Genomic DNA, 18,327 nt, shown 5'->3' with positions numbered 1-18,327 from the left:
TGCATTTGATACGTTTGGTTTCCTCGCACCGGATGCGGTAAAGCTTCTTAAAAGAGTACAACGAATCATGCATAGTAATATTATATCTCCTAGATCTTCGGATGTAGTCTTTAAAAGAATTAGTTTTACCATTCAAAAAGGTTTAGCGGCACAGCTTGTTGCCCGTTTGCCATCTCACTCATTGTACGATGACAATTGAACTTTTAGTTTAATGAATGATGATTTAAAAATTACAAAGAAAAAAAATAAAAATAAAAAATAAGTTGTCTTTGATTTGGTAGAGCCTGTTTTTCTTCATGATGTGTTTGTGGGAGTCTCAAGGAACATGGGTAGTCAGCACCCCAGAATGGCTTGACACGGGTAGGTCAGCACCCCAGAATGGTCGTACCGGGTAGGTCGGGCACCCAAGAAATGTCTGGCAATATGTATGATATCTGATTGTATGGTATGCGGTATGATGGGGGAACTCACTAAGCTTCGTGCTTACAGTTTTCAGTTTTGGTTTCAGGTACCTATTCTTCGAAGGGGAAGGAGCTGGCGCGGTAGCGGCCCATCACACACATGCTTCGTATTCCGCATCATGAGAACTTCCTGGGGATTTGTACTCTGACATTATTATGTTTATTGAAATGTTTTCCAGACATGCGATATCTTATTAAAATACTATGATCAGTAAATGTTTTAATTCGAATGTTTGTTAAAAATATGTTTTCAAAAATGAAATTTTTGGCTCGTATTTTGGGGTGTTACATAAAGACAATACACAAATATATGAGTACATTGCTATTTCTTGTATTTTACCCTTTTATTAGCAATAGTACATTCAGTGAATCATTTCATTTATAAAATGTTTATTTAATTAAAAATTGAATGATTGTAATTATTGTCGTGTTCTTTCTATCATTTTGCATTAGACTATCTATCATATGACCAAAATACCCTCCAATACTTTTGTTTTTGTGATGAAGAATGGTTGCCAAAATGGGATGCTTTTCAATTTAAGCATCCAAAAAATAGAATTTTTGCAATTTTTATAAAAGAGAGAGACTACAAGTCATTAGTCAATGTGGACAAGTCATGACCTCAAATGACCAAAATACCCTCCAATACTGACTAAATGTTTATCTTTCTAGATCTTCCAGATGATAAACAGTTTTTGAGTGATCATCTTGGTGCGATTCCAATAACTGCAGCACATTCCAATAACTGCAGCTCAAGTACAGTAAATGTAAAGAAAAAAAATATAAACAAGGGCAAATTTGTAAAAAGTTTAGGACTTAATGTGAAAAGTCTCATTTTTATGACTTTCTGTGTAAAGTAAAAAAAGAAAAAAAGAAACATGAGTAAATTACACAAATGGTCCCTATGGTTTGGGGTAATTTGCATTTTTGGTCCCTAACTTATTTTTTAACTCGGAAGATCTCTACTGTTTGTTTTTATTGCGTGCTTGGCCCCTATCTTACCTAAAAAGACTATTGTGCCGTTGATTTTTTAAAATTATTTAAATAAGGTGGGGTAGGTAAGGTAAGGTATGGTGGAGGTGGAGGTGGGGTTGGGGGTGGGGGTGTGTTTATTTAAATAAATTAAAAAAAATCAAGGGTAAAATAGTCTTTTTAGGTAAGACATGGACCAAGCGTGCAACAAAAACAAATATTAGGGACCTTCCGAGTTAAAAAAATAAGTTAGGGACCAAACGTGCAAATTATCCCAAACATTAGGGACCATTCGTGTAAGTTACTCAAGAAACATTGATATATAGCTTGCCCAATTAAAACTGCATCTATTAAGTCATTAAGCCAAAAAGCCGAAAAGAAAGAAGTAACATCCAAGTGGGCCCTTACATGCTTTATAGTTTCACATATTAATAAGGAAAAATAGTTTTGAAGGTATTAGTATTACACATGATGATGAATAATAGTTTAAGAAAACAAATCTCATTGCACTTAATAAGCCCATTTAAATCGGCTTAATCTTCATACAATGCACTGTTTATGGTTTGCATACCCTAAATCTTGTTTACTTTATATTTGAAGTTATGAAATGGGAAAGTAAAGAAAAGCACTTGTATTTCATTCTATTTATTTTGCCACTTAACTATTTTTGGCCATCTTAAAAATGATTTTTCTATGTTTCATGGTTTTGGATAATAAAGGAAAATACATAATAGCTCAAATTACTTTCACCAATTTGTGAATTACCCAATGAATTATTATGTTATCTATGATTATTATAGTAACAGGTTAACTGCTAAATTCCTATAGTTATAAAATCTAATAGTCCTTAGGGTGTTAAGTTGACTTCATAACCGTTATGCAATTTATTTTGAAAGTTAACTTCTCTTAAATGAGAAAATCACCCTTGAGATGTGATGAATAATGTTTGAGAAAGAGGGCCTCTTTATTCATATACCTCGAATAGTTTTTAATATTAATTTAATAATGATATTATTATTATTATTATTTATATTTGGATAGGGAGAGGGGCTGAAGAAGCTAATTGGTGCCCCTGCTTATATCAAGTGTAATTCAAAAACACAACAGCTGATGTCATACTTATGCTCATTTAGTATTATATTTTCCCATGAAATTCCAATGTGTGACTATTAGTCAAAGGTATAAATATCCTTAAAAATAGTAGGGTAATTTTGTAATTTACCTCTAGAGTTTGGAATATAAAAGTTTTTATAATATTTGTGAGGTAAATACCAAAATTAAAGTTGCAATTCTTTTATGGTACATCTAAAGATGAAAGAAGTTACATTTTTTATGAGACACCCATGAAACTATTTTCAATGATGTGGATGTAATGCAAGGGTATTTAAGTCTTTTTGCACACATACATGGTTATTGCAGAACGTGAAGACAGGTTTTGATGCGACCATTAAAGTGGTTCTTTAGCCACCAAAGCAAAAGAAGAAAAAGAAGGGAAGAGATCAAAAAGCATGCTCCATTCTATAACTTTATGCACAAGATTTTTAGGAATGAATCGAATGGAAAATGGGAAGAAAGTTTGACTTTTCAATGGTGAATGCCGAGATTATATAGTTATTAATGAATTTGCTCACTTTTATTGTGTCTTGTGTTGTGTAAGTTGATATATGTAATTCTTTAACACCAAATAGTTGAGACTTTAAGGACTATTTGGGTAATGTGTAATATGGTTTTATCTTATGTAGATTATGGAAAGATGCTGAGTTTAAGAGGGTTGAAAATGAAATTACTTTTGAATGGTTACTATATGATTAGGATTTATTGGTTTTGCGGATCCCAATGGAACTATGTAATCGGAGATTCCGTTCCATAAGATTAATGTGGACAAGCCAACGGAGATGAACTCCCAAGGGCCGGTCCTGTTGGAATCCTAAGTCGATGAGGACTTGGAGACCAAGCAATTCTAGTTTATGGAAAGTTTAGTTTATGACAAGTTGGTCATAAGTTTCATAGTCTAGTACAAATTGGTTTGTTAGGCTATATATACATGTTCATGATCGAGTTTATGATTATGAGAACTGATTGTAAAAACATCGGTTTTGAGTTAGTTTCCGATTAATCAAAGAGTTATTTTGGTTATTTTGTTTTGCATTCTTGTTTTCTAAACTTTAATTGGTATCAGAGCCAAGGAATCGAGGGCTGTGAGATCGAGTTTGTTACCAGATCATCATGTCAGACGTAGAAGATGGTGCAGGGGCTCCTCCGGTGAGAGTGAAGGAGGTTGGGACAACCACAGTCGTATGTCCAATGCTTCCTTCTACTAGTTACACCGTCTGGGAACTGAGGATGAAAGTAGTGCTTAGAATTCACAAAGCTTGGACATCGATTGATCTAGGAACAGACGGTAATGATGAAAAAAATTACCTGGCAATCGGATTGTTGTACCAAGCAATACCAGAATCGTTGATTATGCAACTAGGTGATGTCGAATCAGCTAAAGTCCTCTGGGATGCGATCAAGGCTCGTCATGTTGGGGCTGATCGAGTGAAGGAGGCTCGCCTTCAAACCCTAAGCTCTGACTTCGACAGAATGAAGATGATGGAATCAGAATCGATCGATACCTTTGCTGGAAAGTTGTCCGGAATTGCGTCTCAATCAGCAGCACTTGGCGAAACAATTGAAGAATCGAAGATGATTAAGAAATTTCTTAAATCCTTACCGAAGAAGTTCATCCATATTGTAGCCTCCCTCGAACAAGTTCTTGACCTGAAACATGTTGGATACGAGGATGTTGTTGGTCAATTGAAGGCATATAAAGAAGGAATAAAGGAAGAGGATGCCGATGAGAATGATCAATCGAGGATGCTATTTGTGAAATCGATCGGAGATGGAGGAGTGTCGTCGTCAGGAGGTGCAGGTGCGTCGAGGTCTCACGGTGGAGCGAAAGGAAAATGGAAAGGGGCTGGTGGCTCGGGAGGATATAGTCAAAACAATGGATCCGGATTTGGGTCAGTTGGATCGGGTGGTTCAAATGGTCCCAAATCAAATAATAGCCCACAAAGACAAAAAAACCCAATAACAATTTTGATTTATCTCAACCCAATTCCAATAATTACAAAAAATGTAATTGCTGTTGTGATAAAAATCGGAAAATTAGGGAAAAGGACCGATCTAAGGTGATTTGTTTTCGTTGTGACAAAGCAGGTCACTTTACGTCTGAATGTCCGGAACGACTCCAAAAATTACGAGAAGGTGATTTTTCAGAACGTGACGACAGCGACGAGTCCGTGTTCTAAAACCAGTTCGGGTTGAAGAATTCTCTAGAAGGACTTAGAGATTCGAGGGGTGATTTTTGGAATCCTAAGTTGAGTAGGACTTGGAGACCAACCTAGTTTTTAGGAAATCATAAACAAGTCGGTTTCTAGTTTCCTAATTGTAATCTAATTACAAGTCGGTAGTTAGGGTTATATATACATTGATTTAGGCCGAGCTATGATTATTGGAAAACATTGTAATATCGTGAGTTTTGAGAGAGTTTCTCATATAATCAAAGAGTTATTTTGATTAAAACAATCGTGTTTACATATTCCAATCTTTAATTGGTATCAGAGCGAGGTGAAGACGGTGCCGGTTTGAGAGTCGGTTTTAAGAAAGTGTAGCCCTTTGCTACGGGGCAGATAGACACAACGGGAACCGGGTTTGGTTTAAGGGGTGTGGATTGTTTTTTAGCGCAAGCTGAAGCATCTCAACAACAACCTCAATTTTTCTTGATCGATCTTGTTCTATGGTAGAGCGACTAACCGGAAGCGCGGAATAAACGGACGGAAAGACATCAAAGCGGGTGACTTTGATTCGGCTTCGTTTTGCGGGTGACGGAAGACGGTAAAGGTGGTCGTGACCTTGTCTTGTTGTTCAGTGGAAAAGTGCTTTCGGAACAAGCTTCATTAAAGAGGTCGGGGTGGTGAAAAGAGATAATAGGATGTTGATTGGGTTGAAGAATTCTCTAGAAGGACTTAGAGATTCGGGAGTAATTGTTGGAATCCTAAGTCGATGAGGACTTGGAGACCATGCAATTCTAGTTTATGGAAAGTTTAGTTTATGACAAGTTGGTCATAAGTTTCCTAGTCTAATACAAATTGGTTTGTTAGGCTATATATACATGTTCATGATTGAGTTTATGATACATCGGTTTTGAGTTAGTTTCCGATTAATTAAAGAGTTATTTTGGTTATTTTGTTTTGCATTCTTGTTTTCTAAACTTTAGGTCCTAAGAAAACAAAAATCATTAAAGGCCCTGGACGAGCCAGAAAAAATAGACCCTTATCGTTATTATAAGTTTTTATTTTTAAATAAAATATATAATAAAAAAATTGGACCTTGTGCGGCTACCCACTTTGCCCCCCGCCCCCCTCCCCCTCAACGCCCCCTATGCTCCCAAGTTTCTCTTGTAGCTCAATTTGTGGTTCATACTTGTGTAGTTGCTTATGAACCTCTTAATAAATGTTGTGAGTGCTCTAAGCTGTATTTTAGCATTTTTAAATAATGCATATACTAAACATTCAAATGGTCAGTTATGATTTTGAAGAAATGAATACTAATTCTCATGTTTTATAGGGGTGTCATAAATAAAACAAAACCGGAAAACTCTCGTAACCTAAATAAGGCTTGGGTTACTTGGTTGGGGCTATTCAGTTTTTGAGTGATTCATTTCGGTTTTAGGTAATTTTTTTAGTATTTCATATGCACCGAATAAGCAATTAGATTAATATTTATATTTGGTTGGGGCTATTCACTTTTTGGGTTACTTCACAATTTCTTAAATGTTAAAACATTAGTAAGTAGTAAAAACGGAAGTCGAATTTTAGTTTACAAATTTTCTAGAGTGCATGTGTTTTTAATGATAAACTAGGGTTGCAACTTATCTGTATTTTTGTTTATTCCACACCCCTATTATAAATGATTTAATCGGCTAACTGAACGGTATAATCCAAAACTAATTAAACCAACTTAGGTGTATTTTGTTTTATATATTTAAAAAAAATCGAATAAACTGAAACACTATTGAATGGATCCAAAAACACCCGTGCTGAGTAAAAAGAGGCTATTTGGCATTGCACAAACCTGACCTTTGGTACATGAGTTGTCTGCTTTATGTTTTGAATCAAGAATTTAAGTCATTTAATAAGTGTTGAAATGAAGTTCCATTATGTGGCATCTTGTTTTTGCATATCAAAGAGTTGCATTCAATATTTAGAAAGAAAAAAAAAACTATCTTGCATTGAGACCAAGTTTCTCAACACAAGACCAAAAGTCATACATGGTCCATATGATGGAAGGAAGAATGCAGTCAACAGTAATAAACTCAGAAGTAACTGAAACATTTGCTCCCAAGGGATGTTTAATTCAGATTGTCGGAGTAGATTTTTTCTCTCATACAAGACAAATAATGCCAAGTTGCCTTATTCTTTCACTACTAGCTCAACTAAGAAAGACTTGACTAAAAACAAAGATTCAACCAGATAAGAGAAAAACTCAAATTGAACAATACCATATTTTGGGTAAAGAATACCAACATACACTGTACTAGGTAGCAACAGACCAACAAGTTATGTACTAAACATTCATGGTGTCAGTTGTGACTCCAACTAAAATGTATTAATCATCATGATTGGGTTCACAGGGGGGCATATAACTTCCATCAACACTGATCTTCAGTTCATAGTTTCCCGCATCATCTTGCTCCTGTTGTATTTTTTGAAGGGATTCCAGAAGAGAAGCACCACAATTCTCAACTACAATATACTCAAGCGTTGAGATGTCCCCTAATTCAAGGGGTATCTCTCCAAGATCAACGCATTTCAGCACCTCTAATTGTTCAAGACATGGAAAGTTGATACTTGAGGCTTCCCATTGTTTAATATTTAACTCTTTAAGGCTCAAGAATTTTAGTCGCTGAAACTGCTCCTCACCTGTTTCCCAAAGGGTTCCCTCAAAGCCATTGTCTTTTATTATAAGAGCCTCAAGATTAGGTAACGCTTGAATGATGGACATGTAGCTCCATGGTAGACCACACCCTACAAGTGTAAGTGCTTTCAGTGTTGCAGGGAACCTAATTATAATGTGATTCTTTCCCAAGTTCGGTTCACCTCTCAGAAATTCTCGCTCAACTGATCTCCTTCTGCTGTAGCCTGACCCAATTAACGTCAAGATTCGAAGGTGATGGAGTACTTCAAAGTCATTTTCCTCGTCAGAGTAAAGAGTAGATGTGAGATTCTTGATCCTAGGAAAACATTTCTGAAAATTATCTACCACATCTCCCAAATCCACATTCGAAATAAATTCCAGTAGTTTCATGGGTTTTCCAATAGAAGGAAGATAAAGATCTGCATTACTGTCTAAATGCCTCAGATTCACCAAATCTGATATGTTACTAGGTAAAATTATAGAACTAGAACTTGTTCTAACAAGGAGGGTTTGAAGGTTCCATAAATTGCATATTGATCTTGGGAACGATGACAGCCAAATTTCAAGGTACCTTAAATGAATTAGTAATGCTAAACAGGGGGCAAAATCAATCAATTTACATCTTTCTAGACTTAACACCCTAAGAAGTGCAAAGGAATGGAAAAACTTTGAGATATTGTGAGTTAAGGTTGTTTCCCTTTGAAAGCACACAAGCGATCGAATACTTGGGGCGGGCGGATAAGACAAACTCATAATGTCGATATCTTGATTTGTAAACACATGGCGTTGCTTATGTGTGGTAATTACCTCACAGAGATCATGTTTAGATGGTGGCCAGCCAAATTTTCAAGAAGAATCTTTCTTCTTTTCCTTTTTCCACACATAGCTGCCTCACAAGATCATGGACTTTACAAACACTGACATCACACCAAGCAAACAATTGTTCTACAATTAGAAGATTTCTGTCAACTAGATCCATCAGGTAACCGTTTGCAATTTCCACCAAGCTTTGACTTCCATCTTCTTGTATAAATCCCTCAGCTATCCATACCCAAAGCAACCATGGTGAGGAGATCAGGTAGTCTTCTGGAAACCCACCAAGATAGAGAAAGAAGTCTCTCAAGTGAAGAGGCAGATGGTGGAAACTTAATGCTATTGTTTCAAGACACCCTTTCTCGTCACCAGCAATGTACGAATGGACACTGCAAGAGATTTTTAGCCACACATCTTTATGCCTTGGTTCTTTTGCTAGAACTCCTGCCATCACAACCACAGAAAGAGGCAATCCGTGACAGATTTTTGCAATTTGCATACCAGGTTCAATCAACCATTTGGGACATTCATCTCCTTTGAACACCTTCTCACACAGCAACTTCCAACTTTCTTCTTCTGTCAAATGTTGTAAATGATGAATGAGTCCAAGTGATTTTGCATGTGCAGCAACTTCAGTGAGGCGACTAGTAAGTAGAATTCGACTTCCGGTGTTATGATCTGGGAAAAACAACTTCAACTTATCCCATGCCTCTTTACTCCAGATATCATCAATGACAATCAAATATCTCTGACAGTATAGGCTCCTGTGCAGCATTTCATGAAGTTGAGAGTACGATGCTTTCTTAAGCTCTAATTGATCATCTATGGATGACAGAACTTGAATCAACAGATCCCGCTTGTCATATGTCTGTGAAACAGTGACCCATCCACGGACATGAAAATGATAAACAACAAAAGGATCAGTGTAGACTTTGTTAGCAAGGGTAGTCTTACCTATTCCACCCATACCAACAATAGACACCACATCCAACTGCTTCCCATCTTCAGCAATTTTGTCCCGTATTATCTCAGCATCACGATCAAACCCCACAACGACTTTTTCCAATAATTTCTTCGAACCCCTTGAATTTCTATTGTGGGAAGTGCCAGCAGATTGCATTTTCAGTGTGTTAGTTTTCAGAGAAGAGTCCATCTTCATGTTATCGATGTTAATGGTCATGAACTCTATCTTGATAGACTCGATTGATCTCATAACAACCTCAAGGTGGAGAGAGGGGTGAAAGACATCAGATCTAGGGAAATATCCATTATTTCTAAAGTGGACAGCAGATACAAAAATATCAACTATATCATCTGCCTCTTCAGCTGCAACTTTGAATCTTTTCTTCAGTTTTCTGACTTTTTCAAAGTTGTGTATATCTTGGTCTTCGTTGTTGAAAAGGGTTTGGATCATGGAGCCAAGCTCTTCATAAAGCAGTTGGAATTGAGGCCTTTCATGTACAATTGATGGATTATCCTTGATCACTGGAATATCATTGGAGTATATCAGCTGCTTCAGCTTTTCCATGAACATCTGGACATGTGCATATGCCATCTTGTTTCTTCCTCTCTTGAAGAACAGTAGTGGTCTATATTGAAGTTTTGAATTAAGCGAAACAGGTGAGAGGAGTTTTGCAAGGTTTGTAGATTATTAGGACCCTTTGAATTTTCTTTGAAAAAATTGGTTGGCTCTTATCTGCCGGGATTATGGTCCCACCAATCCAGAAACTACATACTAATTTTCATTTGAAAAAATTTCATGGTTTCATTTTTTAATATATATATATTTCCTTCATTTCATTTCCAATAATAGTTTACACCTTTATTACATTACACAAACTTATAAATTTAGAATATAAAGAGAATCTACTGACTTATAACAAATTTTAATATCTTCTTGGTTGATATTAATATTGGATACTACTAGAAACATATAAATAACAAAAATACATAATTTTTATATTAAAAGAGTATAAACTAAAGGGTTGTTTGGCAACCTCTGAATGATAAGCCCGAATGATTTAGAGGTTCTGAAGGAATAACAAATGAAAATATATTGTTTGGTTAGACCTCTAAATTGTTGTGCTGAAAAATAAAAGTGACTATTTTACCTTTCACTACTAGAAATATGACCTTTAGCCACGGATTTTGTCTGTAGCTATGCAATGACGGCTTAGCGAGAGATCAGCGAGGGAATGCACAAATATTTCAACAACAATAATTATAGAATTTTAGAGAGACATTACCGAGAGACCAACAACGGATTTGTAAGAATTTATAGACAAAAAACTATTCCCTCACTAATTTGTCGCAAATTAAAAGCTCTTAGCGATGGAAAGAACGAGAGATTACTAAAAATCGCATGTCTTTTTTTCTTGGCCCTCGCCAATCGCTCGCAGAAATCGACGTCTCCATTTTTTTCCCCGCTTTTCCTTCTTTTTTCCTTCCCTCGTTTTATTTTCATCCCCCGTTTTTTTGCCCATTCCCTTATTTTATTTTCATTCCTTCTGATTTCTTCCCAAATCCCTAAACGATTTCCTCCCAAAATCCTAATCTAACATTTGTCGACTCAAATCCTTCCTCCGCCGGAAAATCACCTCCATCACTGTCCCCCTGCATCGCTTGAAGAGTATTGGAAAACCTTAGAAATCATATTCTCATTGGCTTTCATTTCAGTCCGTTGGCCTACCTCATTGACTCGTCATTTTCGTGCCAACGTTGTTTGAACTGATGGTTCATCCTCTCTTATAAAGTAGACCAAATCTAAAGGAGTCTTCATCAGCTTCCAGTTCTGTTTTCTAGTAGTGTGTAAGTTCCAATTTCCATGTAGCACTCTTAACTCTATTTCAATTTTAGCTCAAATCACGACTCTCTTTCTAAGCTCTACCTTCCTTAATTCATAGCTTTGGTTTTCCTGGGGTTTTCTCGTTGTTTATATCTTGTTTTTGCTATTACGGTTTAAAACCCTCGGTCTCTGGATGAGTTTTTATGATTTTTTAAATCTTTAGTCAATGGGAATTTTCATATTGATTATCATCTTAACTCTAATTTTTACTTCCTGATGATCGTAATATTATGGACTATATATTAGCAGATGGATTCTTTTCTAGATTTAAACTGACACAAATTTAGTATTAGGTGTATATGCATTGACAAAGGGCTCAATTTCAAAATGACATCGATCATGATTTCCATAATGTTTAGGATCATTATCTGTAATTATCTTTGTAGGATCCATGTTTGACTTTTAGGTCAAGGATATAGCTATCGAGTTAGATCTTGGTTCATGTTGTGTGGTATTTAGAGTTAACATCTAATAGTACATAGAGAGCAATTATCATTTGAGTATCTCACTATTTGAATAATACCTAATGTGACCAGTAAAAGTTCCGTTCTTTGTTTCAGGATCCAATTATAGGTGTAATTGTGGACTCAAACATTCATGTAGTGGACAATGGGAGGAAATGCATTCAAGGAAAGGTATCAAATAGTTTATGTATTTTAAGCAACCTTTTTAGATAAAGCTATATATATGTTAATTGTCTCCACTTTCACCTGCCATTAATCAGTATCTATCTGAGGCATCTCATCAAGAAATTAGGGTATATTTTGTTATAATCTCTTCCTTCTGGTCATATTTAGTCATCATGACACATGTTTATTGTATTTCTAAATTCATCACATGAAATGCAGCCACAAGGTGCATCTGAAAATGGATATTTGTGGCAAAGAGTGAACTCCCAGGTCAGCTCCTCTAGCCAACCGTGTTCTTTAAGAGAAGCTTTGGCTCAAGCACAAGCTTTTAGAACTGGAGCTTCAACACAAGCATTGAGAGAATCTCTACATCCTATTTTGAGGCAAAAACTTGTATGTATTCTGAAATACATGTGGTACTTAGAAAAATTGTAGATTTCATTGACTGGTGTATTGATTTCTTGTTTAGGAACTTTGGGAAGAAAACCTACAAAAATCAAGGTACTTAATGAGAAATATAATTTTGTTGTTCTTTCTTTCTAGTTTCTTCAAGTAATTTCATATATGACTATCTTAACCCTTTGAAGGTGGTTATGATCCATTGGGACGAACAAAGGACCAAATCAGAACCAAAGATCAAGTAAATTATGTCATGGCTGCATGCAAGGTCTTGAAGTTAGATGGTTTAGTCATTGTTGGAGGTATAATGAAATATAACTATCAACAATAATATTTTTGTTAGATGATTTACTAAAAACACTTGTTTGTTTCTCTAAAACATTATAGAAACTATCCCTCAAAAAGACTTATTTTTTTAGGTTAGTGTTGCTATTAGTCTCCAAATATTGGAAATAACAAAGAAATTAACTAATGCTGCAACATCACATAGTATTGCAACTGATTATGGTAAGTTGGAAGTTTACTTTTTTTTTTCTAAATTGTAATTCTTTAATCACTTTAAAGTGTCAATTCTTTTATTCTCGCAGATGAGACTTCTATTTTCAGAAGGGTAGTGTGATTCAAAAAGGCTTTATGAGAGCTTGTGTTAAATGTAGGTTATAATGGATTATTATATCTACATAAACATTGGTGGTAATTATAACTTTGGAGGGTATGTGAATATGTGATCTCTCCAGTGAATCAACATAAACAATCAGTTGTAAGACACTTTCATTCTGCTTCTTTACACTAGTTTATGTTTTTTTTTAAATTTTATTTCACTTTCATTTTTTCATATACTGAATTGGGCTATGCATATGTAGATTTGAGAGAACTTCATATACCGAATCAGTTTATGGTCCGAGTTTAGGCTTTTGTGGAACACTGTCAAATAATTCCTATACTTTGACCTAAAAGAGAACTCCATTTACATGTAAAAAAAATGGTTGCGTTGACTAGTCGATAACTCTATTTACATGTAATGATGTAATCTACTAACCAGAATTTATGTCCTATTTTTGAACAACAAAAGAATGCAAAACAATTAATTTATGTCCTATTTTTTTAATTTTTAGGGCCTGAAAGCTTTGATATTTTGCATGGACATTCAAAAGCTACCATGCTTTTGATTATAAACAATGCAGGGCAAGGAGTTTTATCCTCATTTTTCTTCAAATATGCAGGTAAAATAAGTAAATTATATTTCTTGTACAAAACCCCAAAATATAACTTATTTATTTTTTAGTAATAATACTATTTGTTTGTGTCATGCAGATACAATTTAAAAAAAAATATTCATCAATTGTTGCAACAATCTTCACAGGCTTTGCATCTGCTGCTTTGTATGGTCATACTTTGACTATAAATTCCATGCTAGGAATTTCTATTGTTTTCATTTCAATGCACCAGGTAAATGGTTATTTGTGGATTCCGATGGAGTTGGAATTGGAGATTCCAATTCCTTTGATAGATTCCATTTCTTTCATAAACATTCTACCAACTTTTGCTTCTTTTTCTATATCCAGTTCTTTTCCCCTCTTTCAAAAGTTAAGGATGAAGAAAACAAAGTGTTGGAATTGGAACCTGTTAAAAGTAACAACATGTACTTATATATAAAATCTATAACACTTGTTTTTAATTTTTTTCAGGCTATCATTGTGTAGATTCTGATTCAAGACAACCACTTTCACTTCTTCCTACTTAAGTCAACAGCTGACTTTTGAAATGAAAGAAGATAAGTGGAATAAAAATGAGTTATTTGTCACTTATACTGTTTATGAGGTTTAATGTATTTCCAACTCCTTGAAATGATCGATGGTAGGTGTTTTTTTTTAGTTTTATAAAATAATCTGTCATGGATATAAACTTTAAATAATGTGTGCATTTTTTCCCTATTTCTGAGGATCAACTTTCAGAGTTCCCGGTGGTATAAAATTTTGCTGATAAAGGCGGTTGTATGCAATTAGAGAAGGGCACATGGCATGACCTAGAGACCACAAAGGTTAGTTTTGTAATTTCCTTCCTAATTCAAAATATTGCATCCTTTTTTTTATAAAAATGTTAAATGTGTTGTTAATTTTTGTGTGGTAGATGGTCTGTAAGACTCAACACAAATGTTCAAAAAATCAAATATGAAGACCAATCGACAAACACCATATTTCATTCCTCTTTTACTTTTTGGTCAGAATCGGAATTCAATTTCATTCTTGTCCTGCATTTACTTCCAACAAAGATCCCTGATCTAGAAAAAAGCTGGAAGACATCAAAGTAAGTAGCATGTGGTCCTATTTCTGTGGGTCTAAACTCGAATCAGAACCCAGTTCCATTCCAATCCTTCTTTTGGATGCAAAATATCAAGAAATGGAGAAGATGTATGTGGAAATGCAAAATATGAGATGAAATTAAGAATTATGGTACCTTATACTTTGAAATCAAAACTTAATCAATGTTAAACTTTGACAGATGCTTTTGGTATTTTATTGTTAATGTTTGGACGGTATAATTTTTGGATGTGTTTGGTATTTGAATGTTAATGTTTAGTTTGAGATTTTATAATTATTTGATGTTTTTGACACTTTTGCTTTACATTAGTAACCAAAATAAAATATCATATTATATATTTGCGAGTGATTAGCTAGGGAAAGAAAAAAAATCACATCCTAAATTTGCGAGGGATTAGCTACAGAATGAAAAAAAAAATTGCATCTTAAATTTGAGAGGGATTAGCGACGAAAAAAATAGAGCTTTGCAAGGGATTTGCGACGGAATATTGTATTACGTTTTGTTGCTAGTGTCCTAAATAACCATATTAAGTGACCAATTTGCGATGGACATTCCGTTGCTATAGCCGTCGCAAAAAAAAAAACGATCCGTCGCTAAACCCCTCGCTAAGGCATTAGCCACACTCTAATTGGCTATAGAGTGAATCTGTCGCGATCTGTCGCAAACGCTCTTTAGCGACGGAATAGAGACAGACTCATCCGTCTCTAAAACCTATGTTTCTAGTAGTGAAATTTCTATCCAACAAGTTGTAACGTTGACAGGTTCTAAAACCTAATGATATATAAGCATTTTTCTTCAAAAGGAAGAGAATACAAAGTTATTGCAATCAAATCAAGGTTAATATCTACTCTTTCTATAGCAAATTCACAAACAAGGATCAAACTTCCAAATCAAACCCAACCAATCAACTTGTGAACATGCTTCATTTGCAATCCCTTCCATTTGGCAACCATCTCCAAGAATATAATATCTGAATAAAAAAATATATATTTTTTGTAAAAAAGATTGAATTTTTATAATAACTGAAAAGAGATTTGAAATCTTATGTGTAGTGGTCGACGATCTCGGCATGGGGTTTATTGTATCGGGCAGCTAGATGCTTTTTGGCAAGTAGTAGACAAATAGCATTGGCAATACCTTGACCAAGGGGACATTATAACAAGCAAAGATTGTTTAGAAATATATGAAGTTCTGAAAGATTTTAGCATTTACATGTGTACTGAGTAGTAACCCGTGGTAACTTCAACACCAGGGGTTTCAAAGTCCTTTTCCTAGTAGAAGATACTCCAGATAATTAATCATCAAGTCACAAAGATTGAGCAAAATCAAGAACATATCATGAAGTACAAATGAAGCTAAGATTGAGCCATAAAATTGCAATTTTTCTATTTTTCTGGTTAAATTTACTGTATTGTGATCGAAATGGTGTCTTCCACGAACCTGGCAATTAACAGCAAAAACTAAAAGCAAAAATGGTGTCTTTCACGAGACTAAGACACTGGTGTCTTCCATAAATCAAATCAAGTTATCCACTGTTCATCCTTTTGATATTTGGTATAAATTTCAAAATTGCGTATTAAATTTTGTATGAACCTCGAGTTTTGATGTTAAAAGAACGTTAAGAGTCAACTTCAGAGTTCTCATAGAAACATTGAACTTCATAACAAGTAGTAGGAATGGAACAATGTTGGTATTAATTTGCTAAATTTCTAAACCAAAATGCACATGAAAGAAGTAACTGCTTTTGAATAATCACAACAATACAAGTGAAGCAAATGAAATTATCATCAATGAGGCAGATAAAAAGAGGCGAGTTCAAATTAGACACAAGAGATGCGAATTATCACAACTGTTTTTGCAGCGGCAACCTGAAATACGAATTATCACAATCAAAATTAGAACTGTTATAGACCTAATTGGGAAAATGAACCCATGAACGTCTTATGCGGCATCTTCAGTTCTTGGAGTTCTCTCTTGTACACACCCACAGTCGCTGGAGGGGAAGCGTCGATGTGAGGGTGATACACCGGAGAGGAGGCGCTGATGATGAGGGTGGTTGCTTTGAAGAGGTCATAGTCAATGGAAAGAGGTCAGGGCCTCAAGGGTAAAATGGGCATCAAAGCATTCAAACCTTTTGGATCGAATCGATTCAAAGGTATAAGTGTGACGAAACAAATAAAGTTCAATCAAAAAATCAAATTATATAGAATAAGAAAATGACAAAATGATGGGATTGGCCTATGTATTTGGTTATTTTGGTCCTTATGGTTTTATTTAACGGTGGTTAGTCGTATAGTTTTATTTTCTTTCATAATCCTAAATTACTATTTTACCCTTATTTGATTTTTTTTTTCAATTTAAATTAATATTCAAAAAGTGTAATAAGATTTAAAATTTTCACCCACCACTTCCTTTCCACAATCACCATAACCGGATGTCCTACAAAAATAAAAATTGAAATTGTGTTCATCAAAAAACGGTGAGCAAATAACCATGCATGAAGCTGGAAAATTTTCGTGTCCATCAAGGTTAGGAAGGTAATTCAACAACTCAAAAAGAAAAATGAATATGTTTTTATAACACTTGTAGTTAGAGGTGGCAAAAATTGACGCGACACAAAACCCGATACGAACCCGACACGAAATAAATGGGTTTGAGTAAGGTATTTCAACCCGTTTAAATAAACGGGTTGACACGACACGACACGAAACTAAATGGGTAATGTTAGAGTTGAGAATTTCAACGAAATGACCCGTTTATTTATATGTAAGTTTTTTTGAATTATTTAAATAAACTAAAAAGATACAAAACCAAAACCATAACTAAAAGAAAACTTTCGAATTGAATTGTTTTGTAATGTTGAAATGACTTAGCCGTCTAGATAAAGACTTCATTTTAGTTTTTCCATTCTTTCCCAAACTACCAAGTATCTTTCACCACTCTCACATCCTAGTGACCTTGTCATCCGCGTCCCCAACTTTCAATCTTTTAATTTTGTCATGTGAACTTGCTATGACTTCATCTATTCTGCCTCCAAACTATTAGTTTTACCTTTCCGCCTACCAAACTCTTACTCTTTCAACATGCTCAATGTTTTAACCTCACATGACACGACATACTTCAAGGTATAGCCCTAACCCGAAACCCGACACGAACTCGACACGAAAATAAACGAGTTGACACGACACGACACGTTAATTAAATGGGTCGGGTTAGGGTCAAGCACTTTCAACCCGTTTAGTGTTTCGACACGACACGATTGCCACCTCTACTTGTAGTGACGGAGCCTTGCCAACTAGTAAGAATTGAGGTGCATGCACTCCACTTGCCACCCATAAAAATACTCTTAAACAGTTCTTTTATTAAAAAAAACCCTCCATGACATCCACTGAACACATCATGATCGATTTGCCGAAAGAAACTAAAAATATCTCAAAATTTCAAAGTGTTATATATATATATATATATATATATATATATATATATATATATATATATATATATATATATATATATATATATATATATATATATATATATATATATATATACTAGTTTATAATCCGTAGGAACCACAATTATAAAATTAATTAAACTTTTATAGTAAAACTCAAAATTATTAATCAATTATTTTAAACATATATGAAATTATAATCGTTGATTCAAATAAATATGTAAAATTAATTTTTAATATATATTAGACATTTTTTATTTGTGAATTAATGAAAACAATAATATAAATTTAAAATTTAAAATTTAAAATAGAGAATAAATATATTGACAAATAACATCACATTAATGATGATGTCTAATAAATTTAAAATAGAGAATTAATAGATTAACAAGTGTCAACACATTTATTAAGAGGTCTAATATAATGACACATGACAAAACAACTATTCTTTTATTAGTATATATATATATA

At 34.5% G+C, this 18,327-nt stretch overlaps 1 protein-coding gene and 2 long non-coding RNA genes across 10 annotated transcripts; 1 reads left to right on the top strand and 2 right to left on the bottom strand.

Moving 5' to 3' along the window:
- Positions 1–6,950: 6,950 nt before the first annotated feature.
- On the bottom strand, positions 6,951–9,855 carry LOC145012484 (putative late blight resistance protein homolog R1A-10). The gene is made up of 2 exons (XM_078971285.1): positions 8,230–9,855; positions 6,951–8,183 (listed from the first exon to the last, which is right to left on the bottom strand). Exons 1-2 carry the CDS (start codon positions 9,760–9,762, stop codon positions 7,086–7,088), a joined length of 2,631 nt encoding a protein of 876 aa, XP_078827411.1. The 5' UTR covers positions 9,763–9,855; the 3' UTR covers positions 6,951–7,085.
- A 711-nt stretch (positions 9,856–10,566) lies between these two features.
- LOC145013234 (uncharacterized) lies at positions 10,567–14,694 on the top strand. 8 transcript variants are annotated; one of them, XR_013664885.1, is made up of 12 exons: positions 10,567–11,015; positions 11,613–11,687; positions 11,901–12,074; positions 12,151–12,182; positions 12,269–12,382; positions 12,500–12,587; positions 12,668–12,840; positions 12,944–13,098; positions 13,196–13,303; positions 13,395–13,529; positions 13,769–14,121; positions 14,211–14,694. It is a non-coding gene; the product is annotated as an uncharacterized LOC145013234 (long non-coding RNA). The 8 variants fall into 8 exon arrangements; XR_013664886.1 differs by having other exon boundaries at positions 12,944–13,106; XR_013664887.1 differs by having other exon boundaries at positions 10,568–11,015; positions 12,944–13,053.
- Positions 14,695–15,148: 454 nt separating this feature from the next.
- LOC145013141 (uncharacterized) lies at positions 15,149–16,560 on the bottom strand. Its single transcript, XR_013664853.1, has 2 exons — positions 16,315–16,560; positions 15,149–15,372 (listed from the first exon to the last, which is right to left on the bottom strand). It is a non-coding gene; the product is annotated as an uncharacterized LOC145013141 (long non-coding RNA).
- Between the last annotated feature and the right edge of the window lie 1,767 nt (positions 16,561–18,327).

The sequence above is a fragment of the Lactuca saligna genome, chromosome 8 (assembly GCF_052625555.1).
Source record: "Lactuca saligna cultivar CGN05327 chromosome 8, ASM5262555v1, whole genome shotgun sequence".
Lineage (NCBI taxonomy): Eukaryota > Viridiplantae > Streptophyta > Magnoliopsida > Asterales > Asteraceae > Lactuca > Lactuca saligna.
This window is presented reverse-complemented; position numbering and strand designations above follow the sequence as displayed.